This window comes from Bison bison, unplaced genomic scaffold (genome assembly GCF_000754665.1).
Source record: "Bison bison bison isolate TAMUID 2011002044 unplaced genomic scaffold, Bison_UMD1.0 scf7180017846527, whole genome shotgun sequence".
Taxonomy (NCBI): domain Eukaryota; kingdom Metazoa; phylum Chordata; class Mammalia; order Artiodactyla; family Bovidae; genus Bison; species Bison bison.
This window is the reverse complement of record NW_011477100.1, coordinates 10,373-24,676: the sequence shown is the minus strand read 5'-3', so window position 1 is coordinate 24,676 and position 14,304 is coordinate 10,373. Positions and strand designations below refer to the sequence as shown.

Genomic DNA, 14,304 nt, shown 5'->3' with positions numbered 1-14,304 from the left:
ATCTGCCTCATTGTGACTTTATGGCCACTATTGCTTCTGGTGATGGAAAAATCACCTGAAAATTCTGCCCAACTGGAGTTGCTGGCGTTTTCCCAAATAACTATATTTTCCCCTTTGTTGTTATTGTTCAGTTGCTAATTCATGTACACCTTTGCAATCCCTTGGACTGCAGCACGCCAGGCTTCCCTGTCCTTCACTGTCTCCTGGAGTTTTTGCAAACTCATTGAGTTGATGATGCCATCCAACCATCTCATCCTCTGTTGCCCCCTTCTCCTCCTGCCCTCAGCTTTCCCCAGCATCAGGGTCTTTTCCAATGAGTTGGCTCTTCACATCAGGTGGCCAAAGTATTGGAGCTTTAGCTTCAGCTTCAGCATCAGTCCTTCTAATGAATATTCAGGACTGACTTCCTTTAGGGTTGACTGATTGATCTCCTTGCAGTCCAAAGGACTCTCAAGAGTCTTCTCCAACACCACAGTTCAAAAGCACCAATTCTTAGGCATTCTTTACTACTGGAAAGACCAGCTTTGACTATACAGACCTTTGTTGGCAAAGTGATGACTTTGCTTTTTAATACACTGTCTAATTTTGTCAGAGCTTTTCTTCCAAAGAGAAAGTGTCTTTTAATTTCATGGCTGCAGTCCCCATCTACAGTGATTCTGGAGCCCAAGAAAATAAAAGTTTCTCATTGTTCCCATTTTTTCCCTATTTGCCATGAAGTGTTGGGAATGGATGACATGATCTACATTTTTTGAATGTTGAGTTTTAAGCCAGCTTTTCCACTCTCCTCTCTCACCCTCAACAGGAGGCTCTTTAGTTCCTGTTGGCTTTCTTCCATTAGACTGGTATCATCTGCATATCTGAAGTTGTTATTTCTTCCTGTGGTCTTGATTCCAGCTTGTGATGCATCCAGCCCAACATTTCTCTTGATGTACTCTACATATAAGTTAAATAAAGAATCCCGAAGACTGCATCCTCTGTGAGACTCCAAACTCCTCCCCTGGCTGTAGGGAATAACACTTTGAAGATGGCAGCCTCCAATAACTAGTTCAAATGGGTGGGATCAAGTTGTTTGCCTGATGAAACTATTGAATATATGTGAACAAAGGAAATAGAGAAAACCTGTCATTAGCCATGATAACTACTGGCAGCGAGTAGCTTCACAAATGCTAGTGAACATATGTTTTGATAGATGGTGGTCAGAGAGGTCAAGCTAGGACTCTGACACAAACTGGAAGTGGCCTAGAGAGATGGTTTCACTGATGTTACCACAGATTTTTCACCCACACAGTGCTTGAGGGAAGCTGAGGTGATATAGCGTGGTTGTTTGGGGGCTTTTGGGGGCTCAGTGATGGGATGTCTGTTTGTGGCAAGTGGTGACGATTCTGTGGGGAGAATAATGGGGAAAGGGGTCTGAGAGTTGAATAATGGGTGCGTCTCTAGAGTGAGTGATGGGAGTTCTGTGGGGTAGTGATAGGAGGTCAGCCGGGGTCATTTGCAGGATGAATGATGGAGGAGCTGTGAGGTGTGTGAAGGGGGTGTTTTCTGTAGCTTAAATTAGTGATAAGTTCATTACTTTTTAACCTTGTATATTTTTTATGTACTTCTGGTAATTGTCATATATGCTGTTTTTGTAATTTTAAAATCCCAAATGTACCTTAATATGAGTTTTTATTTTGTCTTTTCCTAGTTCAGTTCAGTCACTCAGTCGTGTCTGACTCTTTGCAACCCCATGAACCACAGCACACCAGGCCTCCCTATCCATCACCAACTCCCGGAGTGCACCCAAACCGATGTCCATTGAGTTGGTGATGCCATCTAACCATCCCATCCTCTGTCGTCCCCTTCTCTTCCTGCTCTCAACGTTTCCCAGCATCAGGGTCTTTTCAAATGAGTCTGCTCTTCGCATCAGGTGGCCAAAGTATTAGAGTTTCAGCTTCAGCATCAGTCCTTCCAATGAATATTCAGGACTGATTTCCTTTAGGATGGACTGGTTGGATCTCCTTGCAGTCCAGGGGACTCTCAAGAGTCTTCTCCAACACCACAGTTCAAAAGCATCAATTCTTCGGTGCTCAGCTTTCTTTATAATCCAACTCTCACATCCATACATGACCACCAGAAAAATCATAGCCTTGACTAGATGGACCTTTATTGACAAAGTAATATCTCTGCTTTTTAATATGCTGTCTAGGTTGGTCATAACTTTCCTTCCAAGGAGTAAGCATCTTTTAATTTCATAGCTGCAGTCACCATCTGCAGTGATTTTGGAGCTCAGAAAAAGTCAGCCACTGTTTTCACTGTTTCCCCATCTATTTGCCATGAAGTGATGGGACCAGATGCCATGATCTTAGTTTTCTGAATGTTGAGCTTTAAGCCAACTTTTTCACTCTCCCCTTTCACCTTCATTGAGAGGCTCTTTAGTTCTTCTTCACTTTCTGCCATAAGGATGGTGTCATCTGCATATCTGAGGTTATTGATATTTCTCCCAGCAATCTTGATTCCAGCCTGTGCTTCCTCCAGCCCAGCGTTTCTCATGATGTACTCTGCTTATAAGTTAAATAAGCAGGGTGACAATATACAGTCTTGACGTACTCCTTTTCCTATTTGGAAGCAGTCTATTGTTCCATGTCCAGTTCTAACTGTTCTTTCCTAGGGGCTTGCTCATTTGAGGATAGTGAACATGTATCTTAAGAGGACCTTCAGTTCACTTCAGTTCAGTCACTCAGTCATGTCCCGCTTTTTGCGACCCCATGGACACGTCAGGCTTCCCTGTCCATCACCAACTCCCAGAGCTTGCTCAAACTCATATCCATTGAATCAATGATGCCATCCAACCATCTCATCCTCTGTCATACCCTTCTCCTTCCGCCTTAGTGGATGGTATTAGAGGACATGTGGGGAAATGATTCATGGCTTGGGAGACTGTAGGGTTTGGGAATTGACTGAGAGTCTGGGAGCTTCAGGGACTGCAGGACTTGAGGGTCATGTTGTAGCACACTTGGGGGGCCAGTGAGTGGTAATGAGTTGGTAGCATGGAGTGCTGAGGAGAGCTGAAATTGTGAGCATGTTGAGGCCAGTTGACTGGAGGTGTAGGAGACAGTGATGGGAGTTTGTGACTGCATTGCTTCCAAATGGTGAGTGTTGACAGTCTTTGGGGAAATGGTCATTGTTGGCTCTTCTTTGGGTCCCAGTGAATGTGTTAAAAGTCACTGACTGGCAGTTGAACAGATTCTTGATGGGTTTCCATTGGAATGCCATATTTCGAGCCTTGTTTGGGAGATTATTTGAAGATTTGTGAAATTAGTAGCAATAAGATAGATTAATGATGTCAGAGCTTGGGCCATGTCAGTGACTCAGGGGCATTTCAGGATCCTCTGGCAGCCTTATCTTCAGACGGGAGATAATCAGTGATTCAGTGTCCTGATATGATACAGATCTGTGGGTTTTCCAGGTCATGGTGTGAGGTTGGGTATGGTGAATTTAACTTTTATCTTTGTTGGAAAGGCTGGGCTATGTAGGGTGTCATGGATAGGCAGTGAAATGTCCAGTAGCTCAGAGTAGGCACAACAGACATGGCCACTCCAAAACTTAAGCTGTCTGAAGGCAACAGGAAATGGAAATGGTGGTCATGTAGGGAACCACATGGGATAGTGGCGATTGTGTGCAGTTTAGAATGAGGCAGATGTTGGACTGATTCCCTGTACATCCTTTTACTTCCTTTTTGGCCTTAAGGCAAGTTATGTAACAGCACTCAGCCTCCATTTCCTCATCCACAGAATGGGTATAATAATGAACGTAATAGTTAGCTGACAGGATTATGTGGAAATTAAACATGGTACCTGATACCTGACTTTTATTTTATTCACTGTTTACTATGTGCCCGGCAGGTGCTAAGGGCTCAACCAGCTTCAACTCCTGTAAGTTTCAAAACTTGAGTCCCTCCTCAGATGCATGTTCACTGTCCTCAGATGAGCAGGTCTCATGAACCAATGATATAAAACCCAACAGTAAAACTACACTTGGAGTTTAATGGTTACAAAAGTACTGATGCACTGATACAGAAAAACAAAAGGAGAGGGTTAAACTTCATGAACCGTACATCCAACTTGCCCCCAACACTCAGAACCTCATCATTCACCCCACAGACTCCCTGTCACACAGCCCAAAGACCCTCTCATCACTCACCTTACACAGCCCCCATCATTCACCCCCCTCCCCAGTGCCCTGGAGGAGATCACTCTCCTCAAAGACCCCGCCCCCTATGACCCACTGTAACTCTCCATCACTCACCCTGGACCCACCCCCAATGCTCATCCTACAGATTCCCCATCACTCTCCCCAGCACATCTATTCTAACAGACACACACTTCTTCATCAGCCAGACCATGGTTTCCTTGGTAATACAGAAGGCCTGTGGACAAGGAAAGAAGGCCCCTTGTGATTTGCTCTCAGCAGGAGGATCCAGTTTGTCTCAGGAACAGGGAGTCCAGATCTGCTCCTCCTGTGTCTGTCCCCTGGTTCTTGAGAACCATTCCTGGGGCCGGGGGACATTTGAGGAAGTGAGCCACTGCTTAGGGGACCGTAGGAAGCAGTGACTGATTGGGAATGGGAGCTTCAGGAATCAGAGGGCTTTGAGGTTTACATTGTAATACATTCAGGGGGCCAGTGATTGAGGACCTATGAAATCAGTAAAATGGGGGACTAAGGGAAGCATATGGGAGCCATTCAACTAGAGACGTTGGGCAGTGAGTGTTGAGGTCCTTTGTGAATGGATGAGTGGGTCAATGTTGGCATCTCCTTGGGTGCCTGAGGACATGGTAAGGGTCAGTGATGGGCTGATGAGCAGATTGATGATGGTTTCCTGTTGGAATGAGTTACTTGAAACCCCCAATTAGGGATTATTTAGGGTCCAGTGTTTGTCAAGTGCGAAGCAGACGCTCAGGGTTTCACAAGCCTCATCGAATGTCACTTTCACTTCTGTGATTAGTACCTTCCTCCACATTTTGGAAACTACACCTAAAGTCATAGCTTCATATTCTCACAGTTATAAGGTGGCAGACCTGTGATTAAGTTTCATTAAGTGTAGTCCAAATCTCTTGTGGTGTTTTTTGTTTGTTTGTTTTATTGCTGTTCAGTTTTCCTGATCTTTGTCTACCATCAGTGCCTAGCCCCATGACCTTCTCCATGGGTCCCCAGAAATTGATGTAGAGAGAATGGTGGATGAGTGGCCATATGGTCACTGCCTTTCAAGGGCTTCTCGGTGCCTCTGCAGAGCCCCTGGGTCAGGCCACATTGTCGAGGCTACAGGATTCTCCTTCCCAGCCCAGCCCCACTCTCTCCTGCGGCTCTGGTTGGAGCCTCCTGATGCCCACCATCTTTGGGCTCCTGGAGTTGTCAGAGCAGAAGCCCAGAGGGGACTTGCTGCTGATGTGAGTTTGCCCCAGAGGCCCCAGGTCTTTGATGGAGCATGTGAGATAAGCAGGAGCGACCCCCACCCCAGGGACAGTTCTCCAGAACTTGAGGGCAGGCACGGGAAGCAGACGATTCTGGACCTCCTGTTCTGGAGAGTCTACTCAGCAATGAAATGAAATGAACTGCCAACGCAGGGGCCAACCTCATGCAAGAATCCCAAGAAGCCAGCTGTGAAAGAGTACGTGATTACGATTCCATTTCTCTGAAGTTCTAATATGGCTAAAACTAAGCTATGGTGATAGGAAGGCTGCCACAGGCGAGGGCTAGTATAAGGAAAATTTGAGCAGTGATGGAAATATTCCACATCTTGGTTGAGGTGGATGTATCCATTTATCAAAACCCATTAAAACATGTGCAGTATACATAAATACATAATATAAAAATTACTTATTATATATATAGATCTGTATGTCACATAAAGTGTATATCATCCATATATGATAAAATATGTAAGATACTGTAATGTTGGATATGATATTATGCTTTTGTCAAAACCCATAGAACTGGATAACACAAAGAGAGAACTTCAATGAAAACTATGGACTTCAGTTGATGGTAATGTGTCAGTATTGGTTCATTAACTGTAACAAATACTCTACAGTAATGCAAGATGGAAGAATGTGAGGGGGTCGAGGTACATATGGGAGCTGCCTGTAGTATCTGCTCAATTTTTCTGTAAACCTCACACTGTCCAAAAAAATAAAGTCTATTACTTATTTTAAAAATTACTTGTTGGATATAAATCCATTATTTACAAATGTGCCTAAATATATCTTCATTATATGTAAATTATACCACAATAAGAAAAAATGAAGCAAGACACAGGCAATGACATAATATGATTATACTTATAAAAAGTTCAAAAATAGGTTTGTGTGAACTGTACTTTCTAGGGATTCATTGGTGATAAAACTATAAAGAAAACATGGAAATGGTTCATGTAAAAGCCACGATCGTGGATACTTTTAGGAGTACACAGTGTTGCATCCCACAGTGCTATGACCAGCGACACATAGATTTGATCACATCAAAATGAAGGACAATGGAGATAAATTGAATCAAGAAATGGCAGAATGGGAGCAATTATTTCCTTCATTTAAGCTCACAAGAGCTTTTTAATTAGAATGCACCAAAATTTCCACAAATCAACAAGAAGAAAAGCAAGCCAATATAAAAATAGCAAAGAATATGAATATTTATTTCAGAAATGTGGAAATATGAATGGAAAACAAGTCCACATTGAGATGCTCAAACACACTGGTAATGGAAAAACACCACACAGAAACCAGATACTGCTCTACACATGTCAGATTGGAAAACCCAAAAGGCAGATAACAGCAAGTGTTGCAGAGATGTGAGAAAATAGGAACTTCATGCTCTATGGTGGGAGTGTAGACTGTTGAGCTATTTGGGGAACTGGCCATACTTGATATTTCAAACTGGAGATATTTTGTGAACTGACTGCATTTGCTGTGTGGTACATCACTACAGTGCACACTTACCCGTTTATCTTCTGAACATTATACACTTCACCATAAAAAAATTTTCAGCTGACATCAAGTGGAAATAGCCAGGAAAGAAAATGTGTACTGTAGGATGCCAATCACATAAACATTAAAAACAGTATTTATAAAACCATAACTTTGAAATTTAGGGGTATGTGTTTCATTGGTAAACATATTACCCTCTAAGGTTAATAGTGGGCTTTCCAGGTAGGGCTAGTGGTAAAGAACCCACCTGCCAATGCAAGAGACACAAGAGAGGCGGGTTTGATCCCTGGGAGGACCCCTGGAGGAGGGCATGGCAACCCACTCTAGTATTCTTGCCTGAAGAATTCCATGGACACGGGAGCCTCGTGGGTACAGTCCATAGCGTTGCATAGAGTCGGACACAACTGAAGCAACTTAGCACAGCACACAAGGTTAGTAATAGGGATGAGATCAGAGTCTCTAGAGAGGTTGATCAGGAAAACGTCACAGTCCTTCTGTGTAAACCCTTTGAGTAGATTTAAGACATTTTTTATTATTTTTTAAATTTTTGGCTGCACTGAATCTTCGTTGCTTTGCTCTGGCTTTCTCTAGTTGCCGTGAGCGGGGGCTACTCTGTTGCGGTGCGCGGCGTCTCATGGCAGTGCCTTCTCTTGTTGTCGAACACAGGCTCTAAGTGTGCAGGCTTTGGTCCTTGCAGCATGTGGGCTCAGTAGTTGTGACTCAAGGGCTTAGTTGCTCTGAGGCATATGTAATCTTCCTGGACCAGGGATCGGACCCATGTCCCCTGCACTGGCAGGTGGATCCTTATCCACTGCACCACCAGGGAAGTCCCCCTTTGAACAGATAATTCACAGACAGGGGTTACAGTTAATTTTAAAAGATGAGAAAAGTTGTTTATAATCACATCAATGCAAAGAAAAGATATAATACTGTTTCTCTACTCTTGAATTAGCAAAAGTGAAAAAAGTCAGGCATACCATGCATTCTCATGAGAGTAGGGCACTTTTGGAAAACGTCGTGTTGGCTTTAAATGGAATTGGAGGAGTCTCCACAGACTGTATCAATTAGAAATGCATTTCACTCTAAGTTTAAAAAAAAAAAAAAAGCTGACTTTCAGGAACCTTAACCAATAGGGCTTTATTTTTCTCTCAAAACAAGATGTCAGTGGGAGGTGAGGGGGGTGGGAGCTGCAGCTGACTATAATCCAGTGGCCTGACAGAACCCAGAGGATTTTAGAGTGTAAAGAAGAAGGAAGAAAGAGAGCCTCAGGGAAAGACAAGCCCCCAGACCAGAGGGTCGGCCCCTCCCTGATCTTCTCCTTCCTCCGCAGGCCGAACCCTTCTGACTCAGCTGCTTTCCTGGCCTGAGGTCCAGATCTGATTCGTGTCTAGTCAGACCTTTCTGCATAATCCAATGATTCCCAAGCTTCAAACCCGACCCCGAGTCAGCAACATGGACAGCGCCACACCCGCTTCTGGGGACCACATGCTCTCTTGGCTGGAAAGAGCGATCCCGCTGTGGGTACGTTCTGATGTGAAGAAGTGGGACGGGCTTGGGGACTGGTAATGAACAGGATAAAAGCCTCCCTGTCTAGGTTCTAACCAGGCTCCGAGAAACCTATGTGGGGAAAATAGACCCCGAAACTCCACATCTCACTTAAGGGAAGTGGGAGTTGGTCTGCGGGGGTGAAAGTCAGGGTTTCAGGGTATAAGACAGCTGTGGCCCCAAGAGAGAAGAGCTCGGCTTTCACTTCCCCCCGACCCCCCTCCCCGGTGGCGCAAAGGAGAGAGGGGTATTTCTGCTGGAGAGAAGACTGATATAGAAGTCATACACTTCAACCCAAGAAGTGTCCCAGCTCTCTTGTCACCCCATGGTCGCCCCCACCTCTAAGCTAGGAGACTAATCAGATGGTGTCAGGTGACTCCAGATTAGCCTCTGGAGCCCAGAGATGTTGCTGCCACTGTGGCTGCAGCTGGGAGGGCAGCAGATGTGAGGAGGTGGTTTCCGGGCGGGGCTGCAGTCAGAGGCTCTGTTTCCTGCAGTGGTCCCTGGAGGGTGGTGCAGGTGTAACCTTCACTGAGGGTGGTGAAGGAGGACTCATGCTTCCCATCCTGTTCACTTCAACCCTTGGGTTTTCTGGACTGACTTTAGCCCACTCAACATCCACCTTCAGATCCCAGAGGTGTCCAGCAGACACTGTAATCCCTTTCCACCCACAGACCCCCATCAAAATCTGGAAGAAACTCTCTGGGGCCAGTCCAACCTTCTGTGGGGCCCAGGGGCCCACAGTTGCTCTCTAAGCATTAGATTTGCCAAGGTGCAGGAAAGTGAGAATACTTTCAGGTAGAGAAATATCATGTGAAAAATGACTCCCAATATGGGGCTTCCCAGGTGGCCCGGTGATAAAGAATCTGCCTGCCAATGCAGAAGACACAGGATTGATCTCTGGAGTAGGAAATGGCAACCCGCTCCAGTATTCTTGCCTGCAAAATCCCATGGACAATGGACTTTAAAGGGCTACAAAGGTCGAGAAGAGTCAGACACAACTAAGTGACTGAGCACGCGTGCACGCCTCCTTATATATCTGAATGTGACAAGCAGTCAAGGATCCCCAGCAGAGGACCCTAGAGACAGGAACACAGCTGCTTCTTATCTGAAAGGTGGGGAGAAGCGTTCACGATCCCAGGGGAAGCTGAGGTGGACTCTCAGGATCTCCTTTTTGAGGTCTGAATCTTTTCCTTCTCTCCACCTTATACCAGAATATCCCCAAATCTACATCCCTTTAACCTGAAGCCCAACTGTCTTAGAGTCTAAACAGCTCAAAGTCCAGTAGGAAGATACTTCTCTCCTCCACGGGACCCAAGGCTCCCCATTCCTTATTATTCACCCATATGCTCGGGTCCCAAGAACAAGACACCAGGATACACACATTATATATAACATACATATATACAGTTGATTCACTTTGCTATACACCTGAAACTTTACACAACATCGCAAATGAACTATACTCCAATGAAAATATTAAAAATAAATAAATTTTAAAGAAGAGATCACGACACCAGCCCTATGTTTTCAGGCGACCTTCCTAGGAGGTGATAGATGTTGCTGTTTAGTTGCTAAGTTGTGTTCGACTCTTTTGCAACCCCATGGACTGTATGTAGCCCACAGGGGTAGCTCCTCTATCCATGGGATTTTCCCAGGCAGGAATACTGGAGTGTGTTGCTGTTTCCTTCTCCAGGGGATCTTCCTGGCCCAGGGATCGAACCCATATCTCCTACAGCTCCTGCATTGCAGGCAGATTCCTTATCACTGAGCCACCTGGAAAGCCACAGGAGGCGAAAGGTCTGTGCACAGAGCCATCCGAGGAATTCAGCTCATGGCTACAAACCTACAGGTGATTTTTCTGACCTGATCATAGGCAAACGCGAAAGCTTTCCTCGGCTGGCCTCATGGGGATGTTGTCTGCACACTGCAGTCTCTGAAAGGAGTTGCAGAGAAGGACTCAGACTGCTCTGGCCTGTCATACTCTTTACATTTTTGCATTCCTAGCTCATTCTTGGTCTGTCTATCTGAAGCCTTGGGCAGAGGTCTTCAGGCACCTCTTCTGAGGCCTTCTAATGCAGGGGGAGGAGGAGGAAAACTTGAAGACACTTTGCCCCACTCTGATTCAGGATTCGGTACTTTTCCACGCCTACCCCCACACCCCAACCCAGGATCCATAGATCTGTCGCAGCTTTTTGTTCTGGGTCCCTGGTACATGAAATGACCCTCATGTCTGTGCTGGCCCATTAGACCCCTTGACAAAGATTCTCCCCTTGGCTCAACTCTAGCCAGGCTCTTCGAGTTCTTTTTTTTAACTGATTTATTTTTGGTTGTGCTGGGTCTTCATTGCTGCGTGAAGGCTTCCTCTGTTTGCAGAGAGCGGGGGTTACTCCTTGTTGCGGTGCACCGGCTTTCACGGTGGCTTCTCGTGTTGTGGAGCACAGACGCCAAGCACGCGGGCTTCAGGAGTTGCGGCTCGCTGGCTCCAGAGTCCAGGCTCAGTAGCTGTGGTGCACGGACTTTCACTGCCCTGCACCACGTGTAATCTTCCGGAACCAAGGATCAAACACATGTCCCCTGCACTGGCAGATGGATTCTTACCCACCGCACCACCAGGGAAGTCAGTGCAACCCACGTCCCTTACCCTCCATATCTGATGGGCTTCCTCATCCTCCAGCCCCCAGCTGCTGTCTGGTCATCCTGTCCTGCCTTCAGCATGAAGCCTGGTGGGTCGGTTTAACCAGAACCCCCTTTTCCCCCGATGTTTCCTTTCAGTAATTTTCCATCTGCTGACCCCTCACCCTCCTCTTTGGCAATAAATCCCCAGTCTTTCTCATCGTTGTCAGAGTTGAGCCTGGTCTCTTTCCCCTGCAGCAAACCCCCATTGCGGAGGTCCCTGAACCTATGACAAAGGTCCTGAATGAAGTCTGCTTCATGGTTCCTTAAGTGTCATGAGCAGAAACAGAGACACAAATGGAAGGAACAAATGTGTTGTTGCCAAGGGGCGAAGGGTGGGTGGTAGGGTGAATTGGGAGATTGGGATTCACCTATATATACTACAATGTGTCAGGTTCCCTGGTGGAACTAGTAGTAAAGAACCCACCTGCCAACGCAGGAGATGTAAGAGATGCAGGTTCGATCCTTGGGTCAGGAAGATCCCCTGGAAGAGGCATGGCCACCCACTCCAGTATTCTTGCCTGGAGAATCCCATGGACAGAGGAGCCTGGTGGGGTCCATGGGGTCGCAGAGAATCAGATGTGATTGAGCACCTAAACAACAACAGTGTATAAAACAAATAACTAATGAGAACATATTGTGCAGCACAGGGAACTCTACTTTCTGCTCTGTGGTGACCTAAATGGGAAGGAAATTCAAAAAGAGGGGGCATATGTAAACATATGGTTGATTCGCTTTGCTGAACAGCAGAAACAGACATAGCAGTATAAAACTATACTCCAATTTTTTTTAAAAAATGAAAAAGAAGTGCCAAGAATAATTTTTTTCCCCTTAACAATTAGAATCACATCTTTTTCTTTAACACCCCCGCAACCATTCCGGAACATGGGGGAGTCACTGCTTTTCCATTTAGACTGTTGCTTATATCATCACAATAGGTGATTAAAGCCTTAATTGTTATTTTCATTTTGACTCAACTGCTTTAAGCAGCTGCCTCTGACACTAGCAGCTCAGGCTGTCTCTCCCCACTCGGCTGAGCTCCTGGCCCCAATCAGGTTCAGCATACCTTCTTGGTGTTGGTCAGGACACCTGGGTCCCTGAGGAGGGGCCCAATCGCAGCGCCTGTAGGACGTGATGCTTGGCCAGAAGCCTGGCCTGAAAAGGGAGAAGAAACCACAACAGTCCCCCACCACCACGCAGGAGACGTAAGAGATGCAGGTTCGATCCCTGGGTCAGGAAGATCCCCTGAAAGAGGGCATGGCAACCCACTCCAGTATTCTTGCCTCGCCACCCTTCTGCAGATCCAGCCAGAGTTAAAGTCATCATCTCGCCCCATGATTGAAGGAGAAAATACCTTCTTATCTCCATTCCAAATGCTCCAAGAGCCTGGGCTATTGGCCCCCATCCAAGGAAATGGCACAGGTAGGAAGGAAGCGCTCCTCTGGGGCAGTGATGGAGGGGCTGTTCCTACTGCTCAGGGCAGAAGTGGGGTCTTCAAGCTTAAGCGGGAGAGGGCTAAAGGCGGTCAGTGGGATTCCACAACCCGCCCCACCCCGCATTCGCCTCACCTCTCTGCTCCCTGCTGTCTGGCTGCTGCCCCTCTCTCCCCTCCCTGGCAAAACTCTCACCTGGGTCACCAATAACCACCTGTTCTCTTCCTGACCAGGCCATCTTGGTCACCACCACCAGCTCTCCCTACACCCCACAGTTAAGCTTAATTGGGGGCGTGTGGGCATGCAGGCGTGCAGGTTCCCACTGCCCTGCCCAAGGCCCTCTGCCCCCCGCTCAGTGAGTGTGTCTATGTGTCCACCTCCTGGGGCAGCTCTGCTACCTTCTCAGCCTCCGTCTGCACATTTATCCTGCTCTTGGCGGTGGCACTTCCATCCCTCACCCCCCAGTCACTGGAGTCAGGGCTCAGAGAGTCACTCTAGAGGCCTCTCTCTCCCCGGCCCCCCACGCCTCCCCTCAAATTTCACTTCCTCAAAGTGTCTTCAGTGGCGTCCCTTCTCCATCCCCCAGGCTGCTATCTCCCCGAAGGCGTGGTTCTCTTCTTCCCAATCACAGAAGCTTCCTCTTGGCCTCCAGCCTCTCCCTTCCAGCTGTTCCCTACACTGGCTTCAGCAAGATCATGTTATACCTATATGACTCTGTCCTGCTTCTACTCAAGAACCTTCCGTGGCTCCCCGTTGCCCTTAAATAAAGCTCAGGTTTGTTTGTCTTCCCCTACTGTTTGAGCTAGTTGAGGGTTAGAACTGATTCAAACCTGTCTTTTTTGTTTAAGAAAAAAACCACATTTTGGCCGTGTTGGGTCTTAGCAGCGGCGCACAGGCTCTTTCGTTGTGGTACACAGGCTACTCTCTAGTTGTGGCACGCAGGCTCCAGAGCACACAGGCTTCAGTAGTTGTGGCACGTGGGCTTGGCTGCCCCACGGCATGTGGGATCTTAGTTCCCCAACCAGGGATCAAACCCACGTCCCCTGTGCTGCAAGGTGGATTCTTAACCACCGGACCACCAGGGAAGTCCCAAATCTGTCCTGTTTTGTTAGTTTGTGAATGAATGAAGTAAAGGCATGTGTTGCTTCTCTTGCCTCATCTATACCTTCTTCTGCCCCTGGTGCTCATATAGGATATCTCCAGTTCCATCCCTAACAGGCCGCCTCCACGAGGATTCCCCAGACCATGACTCTTGGGGAGCTAGATAGGGGAACCCCCTTATCCAGTTCAGAAAACAGGGCAGGAGCCCAGGAGGCAGGACTCGGGGGCTCTCATCCTTCCTTGCTGCCTCACTCGGGCAAGTCCCCTGCCTCCTCCCATCCTCAGGGGTCACCTTCCAATATGCAGAAACAGCAGAATGATCTCAGCGGGGCCAACCACGGCTGACTCTCTAAGCCAGCTGACTCTCTAAGTTTCCTCTTAGGGGCTTGTGGCCTGGTATCCTCGGCGCAGCTTCCTGGTTGAGCTTCCTCCGCCCGCCCCTTATCTGCAGCTTGGCCTTCTCTTTCAGAGGGATCCGGAAGGTGGATCCTGCCCCGAGGGACATCAGGGAAGGGATGCCGCTGTTGCTGCTGCTGCTGCTGCCAGTGGTATGGGAAGGTGAGTGGGCCGAGGGGCACGGGGAACCCCCC

The 14,304-nt window shown here is 47.2% G+C and overlaps 1 protein-coding gene across 5 annotated transcripts in view; it reads left to right on the top strand.

Annotated features, from left to right (window-relative positions):
• The first annotated feature begins 12,306 nt into the window (after nt 1-12,306).
• The window catches only part of LOC104988627 (myeloid cell surface antigen CD33-like), a 3,304-nt gene continuing 1,306 nt past the window's right edge, over nt 12,307-14,304 (top strand). For 3 of the 5 annotated variants that reach the window (XM_010840026.1, XM_010840004.1, XM_010840028.1), the window contains exons 1-2: nt 12,335-12,602; nt 14,184-14,272. In XM_010840026.1, the coding sequence (XP_010838328.1) occupies nt 12,594-12,602; nt 14,184-14,272 (98 nt within the window). In that variant the 5' untranslated portion in view covers nt 12,335-12,593. Of the gene's footprint in view, nt 12,603-14,183; nt 14,273-14,304 lie in introns of all 5 variants that reach the window. The other 2 variants (XM_010840020.1, XM_010840014.1) reach the window with 2 other exon arrangements.